This window comes from Leguminivora glycinivorella, chromosome 9 (assembly GCF_023078275.1).
Source record: "Leguminivora glycinivorella isolate SPB_JAAS2020 chromosome 9, LegGlyc_1.1, whole genome shotgun sequence".
In the NCBI taxonomy this organism is placed as follows: domain Eukaryota; kingdom Metazoa; phylum Arthropoda; class Insecta; order Lepidoptera; family Tortricidae; genus Leguminivora; species Leguminivora glycinivorella.
The window spans coordinates 25,448,984-25,465,493 of NC_062979.1; the positions used below are offsets into that span (position 1 = coordinate 25,448,984).

Here is a 16,510-nt window from a genome sequence, read left to right on the forward strand (position 1 = left end):
AGTATTTTGTTTCAAAAACAATATTGCAGTATGGATATAATAAGAAAGATATCTTAAAATTGTTTTCCGACCACAAATTCGTCTTATTTGATAACAAATTAATATCCGCAATGAAAGTTAATACTTAAATATAAAGGAATAGCTCAACGTTTGATTGAAACGGGTGTATGGCAAAGAAATAGAAATATCTAAGATATATACCTAACTTGGCGCTATACTAAGTATTTAATAAGTTTGAATTATTAAGATATATAAAATTTATTTCTTATAAACGTGAATAAAAGAAGAAGAAGTAAAAACATTGACCATTAGGTACTGCAATAAAAATATACAAAAAACAAATTAAAACTATTCTAAACTAATAGTTAAAATGCTTAACTAAACTAAAAATATTTGAATTTGGAATTCGGTGTACCTTAAATACGAAGGTAACTCGTTCATTTAAAAACGCTCAAATTAATTTGAGGGTATTTTTATAAAATAATATTAATGATAGCTATTTAGGTACATAGGTATGTAGTATTTTTTATGATACATAAGTTTAAAAACACAATTTAGTATAATAATATGTATTAACGCAGAGAAATCTCAAAAATATACCTAAGTACTAATAATGTTACGAAGGGGCCAATAGCGTTTACTAACAGCAACACCCTTAACTAATCATCGGTAGGCTTTATGCCCTTGTAATAAGGTACTAACATTGCTGCCGATGGTACAATGATAAAAATAAATTGAGATATCCGTAGTTTGCTACAAATTTAATTTAATATGTATGTAGCATTATTGCAACTTATATCGACGGCGAAGTAACAGGAACTCCTAACTAAGTACGAAAACCTAAGTATATAGGTAGGAATTACTGTCACTATCACTAATAGTGTCACTATACCACTCGCATGGGCAGCCATTTTGAACAACGCGTATGTCAACGACAAATTACTACAATTCGACATATCTTAATCCTCCTGTCGAGATTCACCGACAATTCTACAAATATGTCGCCTAGAAATAATAATTATTGTTTCACAACATAATTGTAATACATACAATTGTAGCAAAATGCCTGTCATGTTTGTAAGCAATTCTATAGAAAATATTTTATAAAATTGTAATTTGTCACCTGTCATCGACAATTGTCGCTCGACATATGTCACTGACAATTGTAGCCTTTTTGAAATAGGGGCCTGTTCCGGTAGGCACTAGGCTGGAAACTCACCGCGCCGCCGCCGCCACCTGTATCATCTTGTATCGCGCACGGCGCACCTGATACGTTATCAGTTCTGTACTTCTCCCCGCTTACCGCGCGCTGAAAACCAATGAAATCTGGTCTCCGATCCACGCAAACTTGTAAATAATCCACATAGGTATAGAAGTATCCTAATAATGGTTTTCTCGGTTCGAGCGCCAGGTTGGTTTGCGATAATTGCGAGTCAGTAAAATGTGGTCCACACCAACACGTTATTGTTAAAGGTTGGTAGGTACAAATATAGTGGCTGATCTGAAATCCTAAGATTATGTAGACTAGAGTAGGCGATGCTCGGCAGAGCTCTGCCGTCAGTGCCGCGAGCGCCATGCCGCCGCCGCCACCGCCGCTGCCGCGCGACGCGCGCGCGCTCCCGCTGCGTCCGCGCACACACGGTACGGAAACAGTGACATAGAGAATACTAGTGATTAGTGAAAAACGATGCTCTTTTTTTAAGAGTCCCGTGACCTGTTTCACTACAGTGGCAATTGTCACTGTGCTGTGCATTGGCAACTGAAGGATACAACATCTGATCGCACGAAATATTTTTCGTAGTATGGTGCGAGTTTCATTTGGTTGGAATGGAATATATAAGAGCAGTATAAGCCCTTGAATTTAGTCTAACATCTTAATATTTACACCTTCGCGTTACGTTACACGAAATAGTTTTAGTTACAATACAAAATATGTGACTGGCCTTCAATGGCTTTGTAGAAAGAACAAAAGATAATAAATATCTCCATCAGTGACGAAAATATTTATACGCGTTAACTATTATCTTAAGTCTAAAATTCACGTTTTTGTTGTGAAATAGAGAGGCAGCAGAGCTATCACTGCAGTATACTTATTTCTTGACTAGTCGCGGTAGATAATTAGTTAATTAGGAACCATCAGATATAATACTTAATGGAGTAGTGACAAACGATCCGTCATTTACAGCATGTAATCTTAAGTGGAGTTTGAATTATCAATACCTATCACCTATCTTACATACTTAAATATGTGTATAAAAATCCTCATTTCGCTTGTAGTCCCCAGGGCACCTCATTATTTTTAGTAACCGTATTATTGCGTTCGCGACACATGAATACAATCCTTGACGGAGACGTGACTAATGGACAATAGCTGAGGAATTTGCGACTGTTGTAACCAGTGTGCGACTAAACAATACATCTAGTAGGCGTTGCTTACCTACTCCTCACTAACTACATTTCTCATTTTATTGAGTGTTTATTTACATATTTAATTATGACGCGGATGCAAGCCGACGAACTGATCCTAATCAGTAATCATATTATTTAAACGATTTACGATTTAAACGATTTATTTATTTGTTAGAGTTAAATTTTATTATTAAGATTAAGCTATAAGTACTTTAAAGAAAATTCTGTATTTTCTGTAATGAAGGTCAAGCAATGCGAGCGCGGGTGCGGGCGCGGAGCCGCCATCGCCAGGCGAGTCGGCGCTGGAGCGCGCGCTGGACTCGCTGGGCGCGTTCGGGCTGTACCAGCGCTACGCCGTGGCGCTGTGGTGCCTGCCGGGGGTGCTCGCGGCCATGTACTCGCTCAACTACGTGTTCGTCGCCGACGTCGTGCCCTTCCGGTAACTAGCACCCGCGACGCGGGTCCTACATCCCGTGGGGCCTGCTGCCCCTGCTGGCCGCCGTGTGGTGTCGTGTTGGCTGTACCAGTCATCCTGACTGAGGTGTCGTCTCCTTACAAGAGCGGGCTAGGAGTACGCCGTGAGCCTTTGTTGTGATGACTCTAACAAGAAATAAGTGAAATAACTTTTAGTTTTACTGTTTTGTTTACATTTGCAGGATTTCGATTGGTTTCGCGTGCCGTAAGTTACTGTCATTTAATCGTTTATCGCTGATGTGATAAATGTCACTCCAACTCCACTCATTCCACAAATAACTTTAACGTTCCGTACTAAACCGCGTGGGTACGAGTTTATTTGTTTTGCTACTACATTACAATTTACAATAATAATGAATTTTATTATTATCCTTATCGTCATCATAATCCATGAGAAAAGTATGAAAATGTACATGGTTCACGCAATATACTATCTATTTCTGATGGAATGCCCTAAAATCTTATAAAATAAATTATCTTAAAGATCGGTAAACACAGCTGTTAAGCGATGGATCATGCCTATCTTGATCTTATCGCTACTTTAGTTTCATTCATGTTTCAAAGAAACAAAAAATTGTCTATATTTAATACGCTATTTTCAATATACTTCACCAAGTTACGTGACTGTATGTTACAGTCTTCTCGTCCTCTCTTATTTGATGTGGAGGCTGCAGGAGTCTAATAATGATGTGGCGTTACGCGCCGACCGCCATAAGGTACCTTGCTCCGTGGAGCGACATGTTTAACAGAAGAGCATTCTGTTGCTGCCAGCTGCCTGGTCCCGGAGTGCGAGCGCGACGGCCCGTCGGAGCTGGCGCCCGCGCTGCTGCCGCCGGAGGCCTGCGCGCGCTACCGCCCGCTCAACCACTCCCTCGCCTCCTGCCTGCGGGGCGACTACCACGAGACGGACACCATACCCTGCACGGCCTTCCTCTACGACAACCAGGATACCACCTTCGCCGAGGTTAGTCACACTGCATGGTCACACAGTGTCCCCTCATTTCTGCTTCAGATTTGCATAATAACGCACCTATCTCCAAGCCTGCAATGCCTTACGTTCATGTGAGGACTCCAAAAACATCATCAAAGAAAATGCTTTAGCTTTTAAAAATAATTTAAGTGTAAACATGTATTTCTCAGTAAATGATTAAATATTTTGTAATCTTTTGAGAAATAAATATCTAAAAGCAAACCAAGAGAAGTTGGGGCCGTGAGGGAGTAGGATGGTTAAGGTTAAAAACGAGGTTAAAGTTATACCGTAATGTATTTGTAATCCTTCCACTGATGGCCTCTTCAGTGTTCACCATCTTCTCATACCCGATGTTCATAAAAGACCCCCTCTTCTTGTGGTTGTCCCGCACTCCGCAGTTCGACCTGGGATGCCGCGAGTGGATGCGCACCCTGGTGGGCTCCGTGCGCAACTCCGCGCTGCCCGTGGCCCTCCTGCTCACCGGCTACCTGTCCGACTCGTGAGTTCTTCCTAGGTACTTGGCTAGTAGAATATTTCATATAATTTGAGCTCAAACCTCAAGGTTCCTCTGAACATCTTGTTAACCTATTCTTAGGTAATTTTAGTGTCATGAGGACCAATCGCGCGTAGGAATCCGCACGACCAATTTGTTATCGTCGTCCACGCGGGCCTACCCGCTTTACTCTAAAATGCTCCCTGAACTTAAATACATATTAGTCTGGTGCCAATCGCTCCGCGCGGTCAACAATACAAAATTTAAATTTTGAAAAACCCCCGATATAGTGGACCGCTTTCCATCAAACATGGCTAAGAACACTCCCGACTAATTCAGCTTTAAAAAAAAAAAACTAAATCTAAATCAGTACATCCGTTCGGGAGCGTTGCGTCGGGGGTTAAAAGTCAGCGTTCTGGTGGCAGGTACGGGCGGCGCACGGCGTTCTGCCTGTTCGGCGCGTGCGCGGGCGCGCTGGGGCTGGTGAAGGCCTTCTCCTACAACTACACCATGTACGTCACTATGGAGTGGTTCGAGGCGGCGCTGGGCTACGGGTTCAACTCCGCCGCATACGTCATGGGTAACACACTCCTTTAGCCAGATTTGTACTTCTTCTCTTAGGTACACCCTTCGGAACGTGTTGGCAACCCCATGCAGTACACCAACTAATCAATATAACCGGAAGCACTGGAACCGCTCGATTTATCTTCTTCTTTTTGGAAGGCCATCTCACTTGATTTTAACACGCTTTTATTAGGTCGTCGTGTATGTAACTATGTAATGGAATGTAAGGTAGCTAATTTAACCATCTTTCAGGGGTCGTAGCTTAATGAAAATTGGCAGCTGTATGTAGTTCTGATGACAATACAATAATATGGTACTGTTGACCTGATCTTATGATGGAGCCGGAAGATATGAACTGGAACGACATGATGGAACATCGTATCATAGCTGTTTTTGGGTTTCTTAGAAAAGTCTTGTAATGAACTTTGACTACGATTACGTTTCAAGGTCTGATGATGGAGCCGGAAGATATGAACTGGAACGACATGATGGAACATCGTATCATAGCTATTTTTGGGTTTCTTAGAAAAGTCTTGTAACAAACTTTGACTACGATTACGTTTCAAGGTCTGATGATGAAGCCGGAAGATATGAGCTGGAACTACATGACGGAACATCGTATAATAGCTGTTTTAGGGTTTCTTAGAAAAGTCTTGCAATGAACTTTGACTACGATTAGGTTTCAAGGTCTGATGATGAAGCCGGAAGATATGAACTGGAACTACATGATGGAACATCGTATCATAGCTGTTTGTGGGTTTCTTAGAAAAGTCTTGTAATGAACTTTGACCACGATTAGGTTTCAGGGTCTGATAATGAAGCCCGAAGATAGGTACTGGCATTCCATAATTTATTTTTGGCTTTTACGTGCATTTATAAAAGCGTGTTTTTCTATTGTTTTTTAAACTATAAATTTATTTCATATATTTTCCTTTTTAAACCAAAGCTAAAAAAGTTCGTCGATAACATTGAGTAGGTACACTTATTACCTACTAATTGGTATTAGGCAGGCATGATAGAAGACCATAAGTTTATATTTAGGTTTTTTCATAACTGATGGCAGCTTAGATAAGTGTGTGATAAAGTCTCCGATAAAATGATTTTGCTACATACCTATTACCAAAGGGCTTAAACAACGATTATGAATATTATATTGTGCATTAATGATGATAAAGTGCCTATTATTTAATCTTATTATCTACTCGTGGATTCTTAACTAGATAACTGTCTGGCTGATTGCTGTTTTATTTGCATGTTCATTAAAAAATCTTTCTACGTGATGGTCCAAAGAATATACTAATTATCCTAGACGCATCTACATTTTCAAGTGGTCACTTAGTTAAAAGCAGGTTATATTGACGCTCTTAGGAAGAGAGCATCAGGCTGATCTGGGTGCTATCGCCCAATTTAAACACTCGATCAACGATGACTACATTTCTAATGCACAAAATCGATTGTCTGTATATTCATAATGCTATCGTGATTATCATGCAGTGATCCCCAAATATAAAAATAACTTTCTGAAAATGAAACTTGTGGTTATAGTGGTGGAGCTGGCGCGTCCGTCGCTGCGCACGGCATTCGCGGCGGCCACGGGCGTCGCGTACGGCGTCGGCGGCGTGCTGCTGGCGCTAGCGTCGCGGCGCGTGGCGTACTGGCGCCACCTGCTGCTGGCCGCGCACGCGCCCGCGCTGCTGCTGCCGCTCTACTGGCTGCTCGGCGACGAGAGCGCGCGCTGGCTGCACGCGCGCGGACACCGCCACCGGGCAGAGGCCGTTATACGGAAGGCGGCCAGATGGAACAAGGTAATAGGTACGAGCTAAGCAGCACATTAGATAAGACCCATAACGACTGACAGCAGCAAGAAACGAAATTCTAACAGATGACCTAAGACATTAGTCGTTCGTATCGAAGTCTCTAGTGTCTAAGGATTACATTTTATGATTCAAAAATATTTTAAGCGGGTTACTCACGTATGAAGTCGATATAGCGTTCAACATGTTTTATCCAATTTTCGGGGATCTTTTTAAAGAGTAGTAGCAGTTTCTCAGCAGCCGCGCACACCGAGCAAGCGCCCGCAGTATGCGTCGCGCTCTCGACATGTAAAGGCGGGGTCGCTACTTTTGAGAAAGATCCTCGAAAATTGGATCGAAACATGTCGAACGCTATATCGACTTAATACGTGAGTAACCCGCTTAAAATATTTTTAAATTTTATGATTCTATCTAAATTTTCGTTTTTATAAAAGTAATTTGTTTTACTACTACTACTACATCTTCTTCTAAACCTCCTTCATCCGGCGACAACATACCAATTCTTAATGCCGGAACACGAAAACTATATGAAAAAAAAAACCGGCCAAGAGCGTGTCGGGCCACGCTCAGTGTAGGGTTCCGTAGTTTTCCGTATTTTTCTCAAAAACTACTGAACCTATCAAGTTGAAAACAATTTTCCTAGAAAGTCTTTATAAAGTTCTACTTTTGTGATTTTTTTCATATTTTTTAAACATACGGTTCAAAAGTTAGAGGGGGGGGGACGCACTTTTTTTCCTTTAGGAGCGATTATTTCCGAAAATACTAATATTATCAAAAAACCATCTTAGTAAACCCTTATTCATTTTTAAATACCTATCCAACAATATATCACACGTTGGGGTTGGAATGAAAAAAAAAATCAGCCCCCACTTTACATGTAGGGGGGGTACCCTAATAAAACATTTTTTTCCATTTTTTATTTTTGCACTTTGTCGGCGTGATTGAAATACATATTGGTACCAAATTTCAGCTTTCTAATGCTAACGGTTACTGAGATTATCCGCGGACGGACGGACGGACGGACGGACGGACAGACAGACATGGCGAAACTATAAGGGTTCCTAGTTGACTACGGAACCCTAAAAAGGCACATGAGAGGTCAATCCACATTTTGTTGAACATTGTATATGTATAATACAAGCTATTGAGAAATAAAATGAATTGCCCCCAACTATTAGAAAAAAATCAATTCAGAGCCCCAAACAGATATCCACGCACCTCAATCAAACCCCTAACCCCCCCTTTTCGCAAAACTATTCTCGGTAAAAATTCCCCAATACCCCGTTTAAGTAGACTGTTAAATGAAAACTGTGAACGTTCTGATGTATACTTCGACTCCTTAAGTAGATTCCGGACTGGCACCCAGGACTAAATCACTAAATCACTATATAGATATAGGTAGTTATGCTAATTGTATCTTCTTTTCTTGTCTTAATGCATGTAATAAGTACTTCAGTGCAGTTTATGTTTCCAAATTGTAAAACTACAGCATGTTTCAGTTTCCTTTTTTTTAAGTACTCAATGTTAATTTAATTTAAGATTACACAAGTGGTGTTTGCCTATAATTAGTTGTGCAATAAGCTTAAAATACTAATGCATGTATACCTAACCATGTATCATTGTAACCGCTGTAGGCAGACCTTAATAAATAAAAATAAAATTTACATTTTAGGTGACCCTCGACGAGAGCCTGATGAGCGAGGTGGCCACGGAGAACGTGTCAGGAGAGAAGAAGCCGGAGGGCAACCCGTGGCTGGCGCTGCTGCGCTCGCGCGTGCTGCTGGCGCGCTTCGGCGTCTGCTGCTGGTGCTGGGTCGCCACCGCCTTCGTCTACTACGGCCTCACCATCAACTCCGTCACCCTGGCCGGGGATAAGGTAACAAGAGACAAGGATGATATTTTAACATTCTTGAGGCTCAAGAATTCCTAAGTGTTTGATGTCAAAGTCCTCGCATCACCACCAACAACTCGAACTATATTTCCTTGATAGTGCAGACGCCAGCAACTGCTTGTAAAGTTTAATTTAGTACGACATAAAACTTGGCCAGGTCAACTAAGCACCCCGAGCAGCCGGTGGCAATATTTATTTATTTATTTATTTAAACTTTATTGCACAAATTATCAATAAAAAGTACAAATGGCGGACTTAACGCCTTAAGGCATTCTCTACCAGTCAACCATTGGGCAAAACAGAGATAGTTCGTTTGGTGCACACGATTATAAAGCCAGTTTGAGATTTTAACGATACAAAAGATACTCTTTCCGATAGTTGTGAATGTGTTATGTGCAGCACGTGAACTTCGCGCTGAACATGGCGATGGAGGTGGTGGCGTCGCTGTTCCTGGTGATGGTGCTGGAGCGCTGCGGCCGCAAGTGGAGCATCTTCGCCGCCTTCCTCGTCTGCGGCGTCGTCTGCGTCACGCCCTTCTTCGTCTGTGAGTAGCTGAGGAAACTGTTCAACAATTACCTCCACTGGCAAAGTTGAAGGCAACAAAATTATGATATTGCTTTGACAGTTTGCTCACCCATCGCCCACGCCATAATTGAACTCATATCCCAATCCCTCAGTCGACTTCTACAACACGAAAGGAAAAGGGGTAGTGAAATGTTTAACCCATCACCACGCGGGGCTTTGGGGGGTAAATTAATAAATTCGTGTTCCAGCTCACGCGGGCACCGGGCTGGGGCTGTTCATGGTGGGCAAGCTGACCATCACGTTCGCGTTCAACGCGCTGTACGTGTTCACGGCCGAGCTGTTCCCCACCGCCACGCGCTCCTCGGCGCTCGCCGCCTGCTCGCTGGTCGGCCGCCTCGGCTCCGTGCTGGCGCCGCAGACGCCGCTGCTGGTAACTAAACATAAAGATATACTGTTTCTGAACTGGCCCCGTACTCCGTAGCCGAATGGCATTTCTGCGACGCGAAACGCCGGAGAAAGGTAGTGTGGCTCTGTCGGGCCAATACGCAAGAGCGATAGAAACGAAAGAGATAATATCGTGAGCGTTTCGTGAGCGTGTGTGCTTTCGGCTACGCACACTGTTCCCATATCCGTCGGACCAGAAGAGGAGCGAGCTGAGTAATTCTGACATTTCATTCCGGTTATTAAATTAAATCTTGGTTGATACGAACTATATTAGAAATGCAAATTGTAATATGATGATGTGACGTGTAAATTATTATTTATGAATAAATGATTGAAATGAATTGAATTGATTACAGCTATCGGTCAGTCTTTTTTTCTTTCATTCTCGAGTGTGGTCATTTCATTAACTTCCGTACAATTAGGTATTATCAAAAGTGACTTCAATATCATAACATCTTGAATATCATTTAACTTCATGTTCAATAACTGTTTTGGATTTTTTGTTCGAGTAAAAGCAAGATGTTTTCATTGGTCTCGCAGAACAAGTACATCCAAGCGCTGCTGTACGGCGTGTGCTCGCTGCTGGCGGCGCTGGCGCTGCTGGCGACGCCGGAGACGCGGCGCGCGCGCCTGCCCGCCGCCGTGGCCGCCGCCGAGCGCCTGCGCGCGCCGCCGCCCGCGCCCGCACCCGCGCCGCCGCCGCCGCCCGCTCAGCGCGTGCTCACCGCCGACACCTGACCACCAGCTGCCTACGCGACATGTCTGCTACTGCTACCTCGCCAGGGAGTAACCCTAGTCTAAGGGAATACTTCCTCATCACTTCCATAGCAAAAGTGGTGGTCACCCAGCTCCGTTACGTCGGTTTACCGATCGCCGGCCGGCTTCACTCTAAATTTGTTAAATTTGTTAAACTTTACTTGTTAGCAATGTTGGAAAACTTATAGGTTATCCACAAGGTTCTCTTTTAAAGATGTTATCGTCTTATTAACAATATTTCAGTCGCTACAGCATTGATTCTAAGCGATTTTATTTCATTGCTAGTATTAAGTACTACGGAAAATAAAGTTGTGATAAATGTAAAAATTGGATCCTTTCCGTGGTGGGAAAGATGTACCTAATAGGTATAAGTACTTAGTATAATAAACTCAGAGCAGTGTTAAAAAAATAATAAACAATGTACTTAGTGTACGTACTTACTATACCTACTAAAAGGAAATAAAAGGTAGCTATTAGATTCAACTACTTAATCCATTTTACAAGCATAAATTGATTTTTGTAATTTAGGGTTTGTTTGCTCAAGTAAAAAAAACTATTATTTTAGAAGTAATTTTTTATTGTAAATCTTCTTGTACTTTACTCCGATTCTTAAATTTATTTATATTGTAAATAAGTAGTATTGTAGTTAAAGATAAAAAAATATTTTATGTGTATTTTGAAATAATAGTTCATAACAAAATATTCGTTGTTTTATTTATGTGGCCTTTGCACTAGATTATTACTCAAACCTCGAACTCGATGGCATATTACATTTTGCTTTGCTTTATTGAAAATAAAAATATAATTTTATAACACAGTGGGATGCACTCTACACCGTGCGCCGGTGTGAACTGTGAACGCTCCTGGGAAGCTCCTGAGTTTCAAATAAGTATTTAATACTAATGTTGGTATGTCTTTCATCAAAACTAAACATGTCTCATACTTGTACCGACAGTTCCCAAAATATGAGTGCAACATAAAATTATAATACCTATTATAAAAAATATCATTATCAGATACCCAAACACAATATTTAACACACATCACATAATGACAGGTACTTCATCAAATAACAATATATTTATTCTAATAGGGTAAACCATATAGCTATTGCCCACTTAAAGATTTCAAACACATGCACATGCGATAAAAAATAAATATGTTAGGTAACAACTTTGTATTACTATTTTCTTTTGACATATCATGACAAACTCTCCTATAGATTATCAACAGCTTTTAATTAAAACTTGCATAACATACGAAATAATGCAACATTTCGTCAAATCACTACAGTAATTGCCCACAGCCTACAGTAATTGCCAACATCACAGCACAGTAATTGCCCAATACCTTAAAATCATAAATCAAACTCTTTGTCGGACGCCAGTCGTCTGATTGACTTTAAACATGAATAAACATTAAAAACAAAACATTAAACTCGTTCCTAACAGGATAGTTTTCATTAAATTAGTAAGGGTTGCAACAGCATCAAATAATACTTTCACTGATGATGATGATGATGAGTCAGAATCCCGAACCTCGGATGTCTTTGCAGGAATGCCTTCCACCACTCATTACGTCTAACGGTCTATTATTTGAAAATGAATTAAGTAAGTAAGGCAAGGGGTTTTCTAACAGAAACTGCACAGATTATAAATTGCGAAAGAATTTAAGTATTTTAAACACAATAATAGGTGGTGTTGGCAAGTTTGGCATCACTTTGATCAATAATCTACCACAACAGCTTATTGCCCGGGCAATAACATAGATATTACCATATGGCAATCACAAAAAAAGGTTGAGCAATAAATATTCCAATTTTGGTTCAGTCATTGCCCACAGCTAAAATAACCGTTAGGATTCAAAATGTAAGACAGATTTACATTAAAAACTATGTAAATTCTTTTAATTTTATCACATTCATGCAATAAAAGCTGAATATCAAATAATCAACAGACGAAAATAACCTTTCAGAAAATTAAGTTCTTAAGAAAACTGTTTACACCGGTCAAATCTTACATGAAAATCGGCTAAAAAAACAAAGTGTGATGTAAAGCTGGATTTTTGGTATGTTATTTGGAGTCCTTTGGGGAATGTAAGACTATATTTTGCAAGCAAAAAAAAAGTGTGCTAACTTCGTAATTTAAAAAAAAAAAGTAAAAAAATCGGACTTATTTTGGTTTTTATTTATTTATTAAAAAACTATGCGTTTTTGGTCAAAAGTTGCTTTGTAATGTTGAAAGCGCATTAAATTTCAAACAGTTTGACATCTTTTTTATAAATATCCGTCGAATAGTTTTCGAGATATGAAGCGTCAAAAAAGGTTAATTTTTGACGCATTTATAAAATGTAGCGTTTTGCCAATATTTTTAGACAAATATCTGCAAAATACTTCATGATATGATATATATTGCAATATAACATTGTATAAAATTTATTTTGCTTTAGTTTTAGTTCAAATAAAGGTCAGTAAGACGAATAGTTACTTTGGTGAACAAAAAAAAATCTATAAATAGAGAAGCCAAGAGTCTGGTAGATTGGTTAAGGTAAAATAGTTTACGCTAAAAGTTTTAGGTTGAAAGTACTATCTATTCGATCTTACTTTCTTTGATATCCGTTTATCTGAAAAAATTGTCTAAGCTAACTTTGCATCGATTTGACTATTACTAATGAAGAAATAAAATAAAATAAAATTTTGAAGTTTAGTAAATTATAAAAATAAAACAGAATTAGTTAGATTTTACTTTTTCCTTTTTGAGGGTCCTGGTTCTGCATCTTGATGGCACAACTCCTGTAGTGATAGAAAGTCCACTTGAGTTGTATTTGACCACCAATTGCTGTGGAATAAACTACGGGAACGGAAAGCGCCCACGCCAATTATTAAGATACTGGAGAAGTGGTATTCCCAGCAGAAGAACGTAGTAAGATGGAAGTCAACTCTGTCCACAGCCAGCGGGCTAAACTGTGGCGTGAGACAAGGAGGCAGCATGTCTCCGGCTCCCTTCAGCGTGTACATGGATGGGCTGTCGCAGGCTTTGACCAGTACCGAGGTTGGCTGCTCCATCAATGGGCAAATGATAAATCACATCGCATATGCAGACGATATGGTCCTACTAGCACCATCTGTGGGAACTATGCGTAAGTTACTTGCAGAATGCGAGAGATACGCCAGCCAGCATAACATGAGATACAATCCGGACAAGTCTGAATTTATGCTCATGGAGGCAGCACATATGCCCACACATGTACCACCTCTTTTGCTTGATGGAGCACAATTGCGGAGAGTACACGAAGTCAAATATCTTGGCCACATCTTGTTGTCCAGTTTAAAAGACCAGGAGGACATATAAAGGCAGAGGCGAGCCACCGCAGTAAGGGCAAACATGTTGGCTAGAAGATTCGCCAAATGTAGTGACAGCGTAAAAAGACAGCTGTTCCTCAGTTTTTGTACAAGCGTTTATACTGTCGAGTTATGGTCCGACTACACCTGCGCGGCGGTGAGAGACCTGCGCGTGCAATACAACACATAAGTACTATGTACTGATATTTCGTTAAACGGAGAATACTATGATTCGGGCACGTCCACGACAACGCTCGTGAGATTGCATCGATGTTATTGACCCTCAGTGATATGCTTTAAAAACCAGTCCATACAAGAACAATTTCGGAATAATCTGATTCAATTAATGAGGGTTTTCTACTCGTAAATATTTTTTTCCGCCAAGCGGCGATCCGGAGGTCTTTCTGACCGTAAACTTAACTTACTAAATAAATGTTGATTTGATATACGCAAATATGTGTCTAAGTAATACTTGAACAGCCCCCAAATAATAATAATTCGTTCTCCGCTACGCCTCCTGTAAATATATGTAAACTATCCCATTTGGCCATTACCATCCACTGATTATTTCTGATCCAGTTATACTAGACTTATGATATAATCCTATTTTTTTAAATAACTGGCACTCTTTTGGTCTTAAATGAAAGTTAGTGACGTTTTCTACATGTTTATTTCACAATTTATGTAATAGCCTGAGTTTTTTTGCTGATATCTGTCTCAAAATATTAGCAAAACGAATATTTTCATAGAAAGGGGAAAAATGCTCTTTTTTTGACGCTTCATATCTCAAAAAATATTTGACGGACATTAATAAAAAAGATGTCAAACTGTTTGGAATTTAATGCGCTTTTAATATTACATAGAAACTTTCGACCATAAATGCATAGTTTTTTAATAAAACGGCAAAAACCAAAAAAAGTCTGATTTTTTTACTTTTTTTTTTAAATTACGAAGTTAGCACACCATTTTTTTGCTTGCAAAATATAGTCCTACATTCCCCCAAGGACCCCAAATAACATACCAAAAATGCAGCTTTACATCACACTTTGTTTTTTTATTTCTCTTTTTGACCAGTGTAGTTAAAATGTTTACCTGTTTGAGTAACACTTTCACCCATCTAGACAAATACCGCTATTACTATTATTTTTTGAAAGAGTGTTTCCAGTTGTCAATTATAAACCTACTAAACATCAAATTACAGCACCAACTAGCGAATTCTAATCCAACTAGAATGATCCAAAGCTAACATTCAATGATGTTTTTCTTAAAGTGGGCAATCACTGTCAGTGGGCAATCACACCCTGGTTTACCCTACCTACAAAACACGCCGATTCCTACCGCTGTGGAGCTACAATCTAAAATATTGCCACTGTCGTTGTTGACAGGTTTTTACCTGGTCTCTCATAGTTAGGTACATATCATTTCATTACCATATTAACTATTGAATTATAGTATTATATCTAATACCTATGTATATGAGTTACTGCTGTATCACATAATATATGGTTCTTGATGGCAATAAGTGTAAACCTATACTAAACTTAATGATGTATACAACGTTGTAGTGACACTAGGGGCCTTGTAACACTGACACTTCCACACTAAACACGATTTAGTTCAACTCTTCAATTCCAGATTCCAGCAACCACCTACTCAACGTCATTGCACGCAAATGTACAGGAAAAATTTAGTTATTTGTGGTTTATTTTTTTCGCAGAAAATTGCCAAGGGTTTGGTGTGTAATTTTTGACTGTAACTGAAAAGTCTTTTTGGTTGGCATTCTTACTACTTATTGGAAGAATAAGTTAGCTCTATGGATCACACAGGAATGAGGACAAGATGGATAAACAACCAGATACGGATGTTGACAAACCAGAATGACGAGGCGGCCGGAGCCTGCATGAGCCGAGCCTACTCGAGAAACATTTCAAACACTGTGTATAAACCGTTAAAACCTTGATAAGTACTACCTAGTTACCTTAGTAGTTTAAATCATTATTATGCTAAATATTAACCGGAATACCCTGCCTGTCCTATACGTACCTACCTACCTACACTACAATAGCTCATACTTTTATAAATTACCTAGGTATATATTATAATTACTTACTTAGTAAATTGAATGAACATAATTTTTGTAAGTTAGGTACTATACAAAAACAGAAAACACTTGTTGGCACGACAATATTTGTCATGAACACCTTTTCACCACCACTCGTATTTTGAGCAAGAAATCCTTATCGACGAAGTCAAGGACATACATTATTCTAAACGAGTAGGACGGTGGTTATTCTCTCACGTGCATGATTTTTTTATGTCGAAAGCTTATCGACTCGGCAAGATACATTAGCTAGCTCGACTAGGCTAATCTTTAGATTCAGTTAGACCTCTCGTTATCCCCGGGAGAAGCGGCGAGCGGCCGCGCGCCGCCGTCACGACTGTCCCGAGTCCGGCTCGGGGGTCTTGTGGCTGTGGCCGTTGAGCGGGCGCAGCGCGAGGGCGGCGGCGGCGGCGGGCGCGCGGGGGGGCTGCAGGCGCGGGTAGAGCGCGCGCAGGGCGGCGAGCGTGGCGAGCGTGAGCGCCGCCGTCACGCCGAACGCCGCGTCGGGCCCGCGCCGCGCGTACAGCAGCGCCACGCACGCCGGGCCCAGCGCGCGCGCCACGCATCCCGCGCCCGTCAGCACGCCCTGCCACAGCCCCTGGGGAACGCACCGAACATTAGCCACGAAGCCCGCGACCCGCCTGATACGCACTGATTTCTCAAAATGTGTCGAAGCGATCGAGGGGTTTGTATTTACTTCCCAAACGCCGCTATCGGTAAAGAAAATTG

At 40.6% G+C, this 16,510-nt stretch overlaps 2 protein-coding genes across 3 annotated transcripts in view; one reads left to right on the forward strand and one right to left on the reverse strand.

Moving 5' to 3' along the window:
• The first annotated feature begins 1,386 nt into the window (after positions 1–1,386).
• LOC125229368 (organic cation transporter protein-like) lies at positions 1,387–10,468 on the forward strand. The gene is made up of 12 exons (XM_048134189.1): positions 1,387–1,411; positions 1,548–1,641; positions 2,654–2,848; positions 3,655–3,847; positions 4,252–4,352; positions 4,772–4,926; positions 6,456–6,715; positions 8,397–8,600; positions 9,015–9,159; positions 9,389–9,570; positions 9,941–9,946; positions 10,125–10,468. The coding sequence occupies exons 1-12, from the start codon at positions 1,387–1,389 to the stop codon at positions 10,320–10,322; spliced, it is 1,758 nt and encodes a 585-aa protein (XP_047990146.1). The 3' UTR covers positions 10,323–10,468.
• Positions 10,469–14,764: 4,296 nt separating this feature from the next.
• The window catches only part of LOC125229421 (major facilitator superfamily domain-containing protein 8), a 33,340-nt gene continuing 31,594 nt past the window's right edge, over positions 14,765–16,510 (reverse strand). For both annotated transcript variants that reach the window (XM_048134248.1, XM_048134249.1), the window contains exon 7: positions 14,765–16,379. In XM_048134248.1, the coding sequence (XP_047990205.1) occupies positions 16,113–16,379 (267 nt within the window). In that variant the 3' untranslated portion in view covers positions 14,765–16,112. The remainder of the gene's footprint in view (positions 16,380–16,510) is intronic.

Excerpts from the sequence above, each read along its gene's own strand:
- LOC125229368 (XM_048134189.1), top strand. The coding sequence starts at position 1,387 with ATGGTTTTCTCGGTTCGAGCGCCAG. Across the intron at positions 3,848-4,251 it reads AGGATACCACCTTCGCCGAG|TTCGACCTGGGATGCCGCGA; the intron begins GTTAGTCACACT and ends CGCACTCCGCAG. Across the intron at positions 4,353-4,771 it reads ACCGGCTACCTGTCCGACTC|GTACGGGCGGCGCACGGCGT; the intron begins GTGAGTTCTTCC and ends TTCTGGTGGCAG.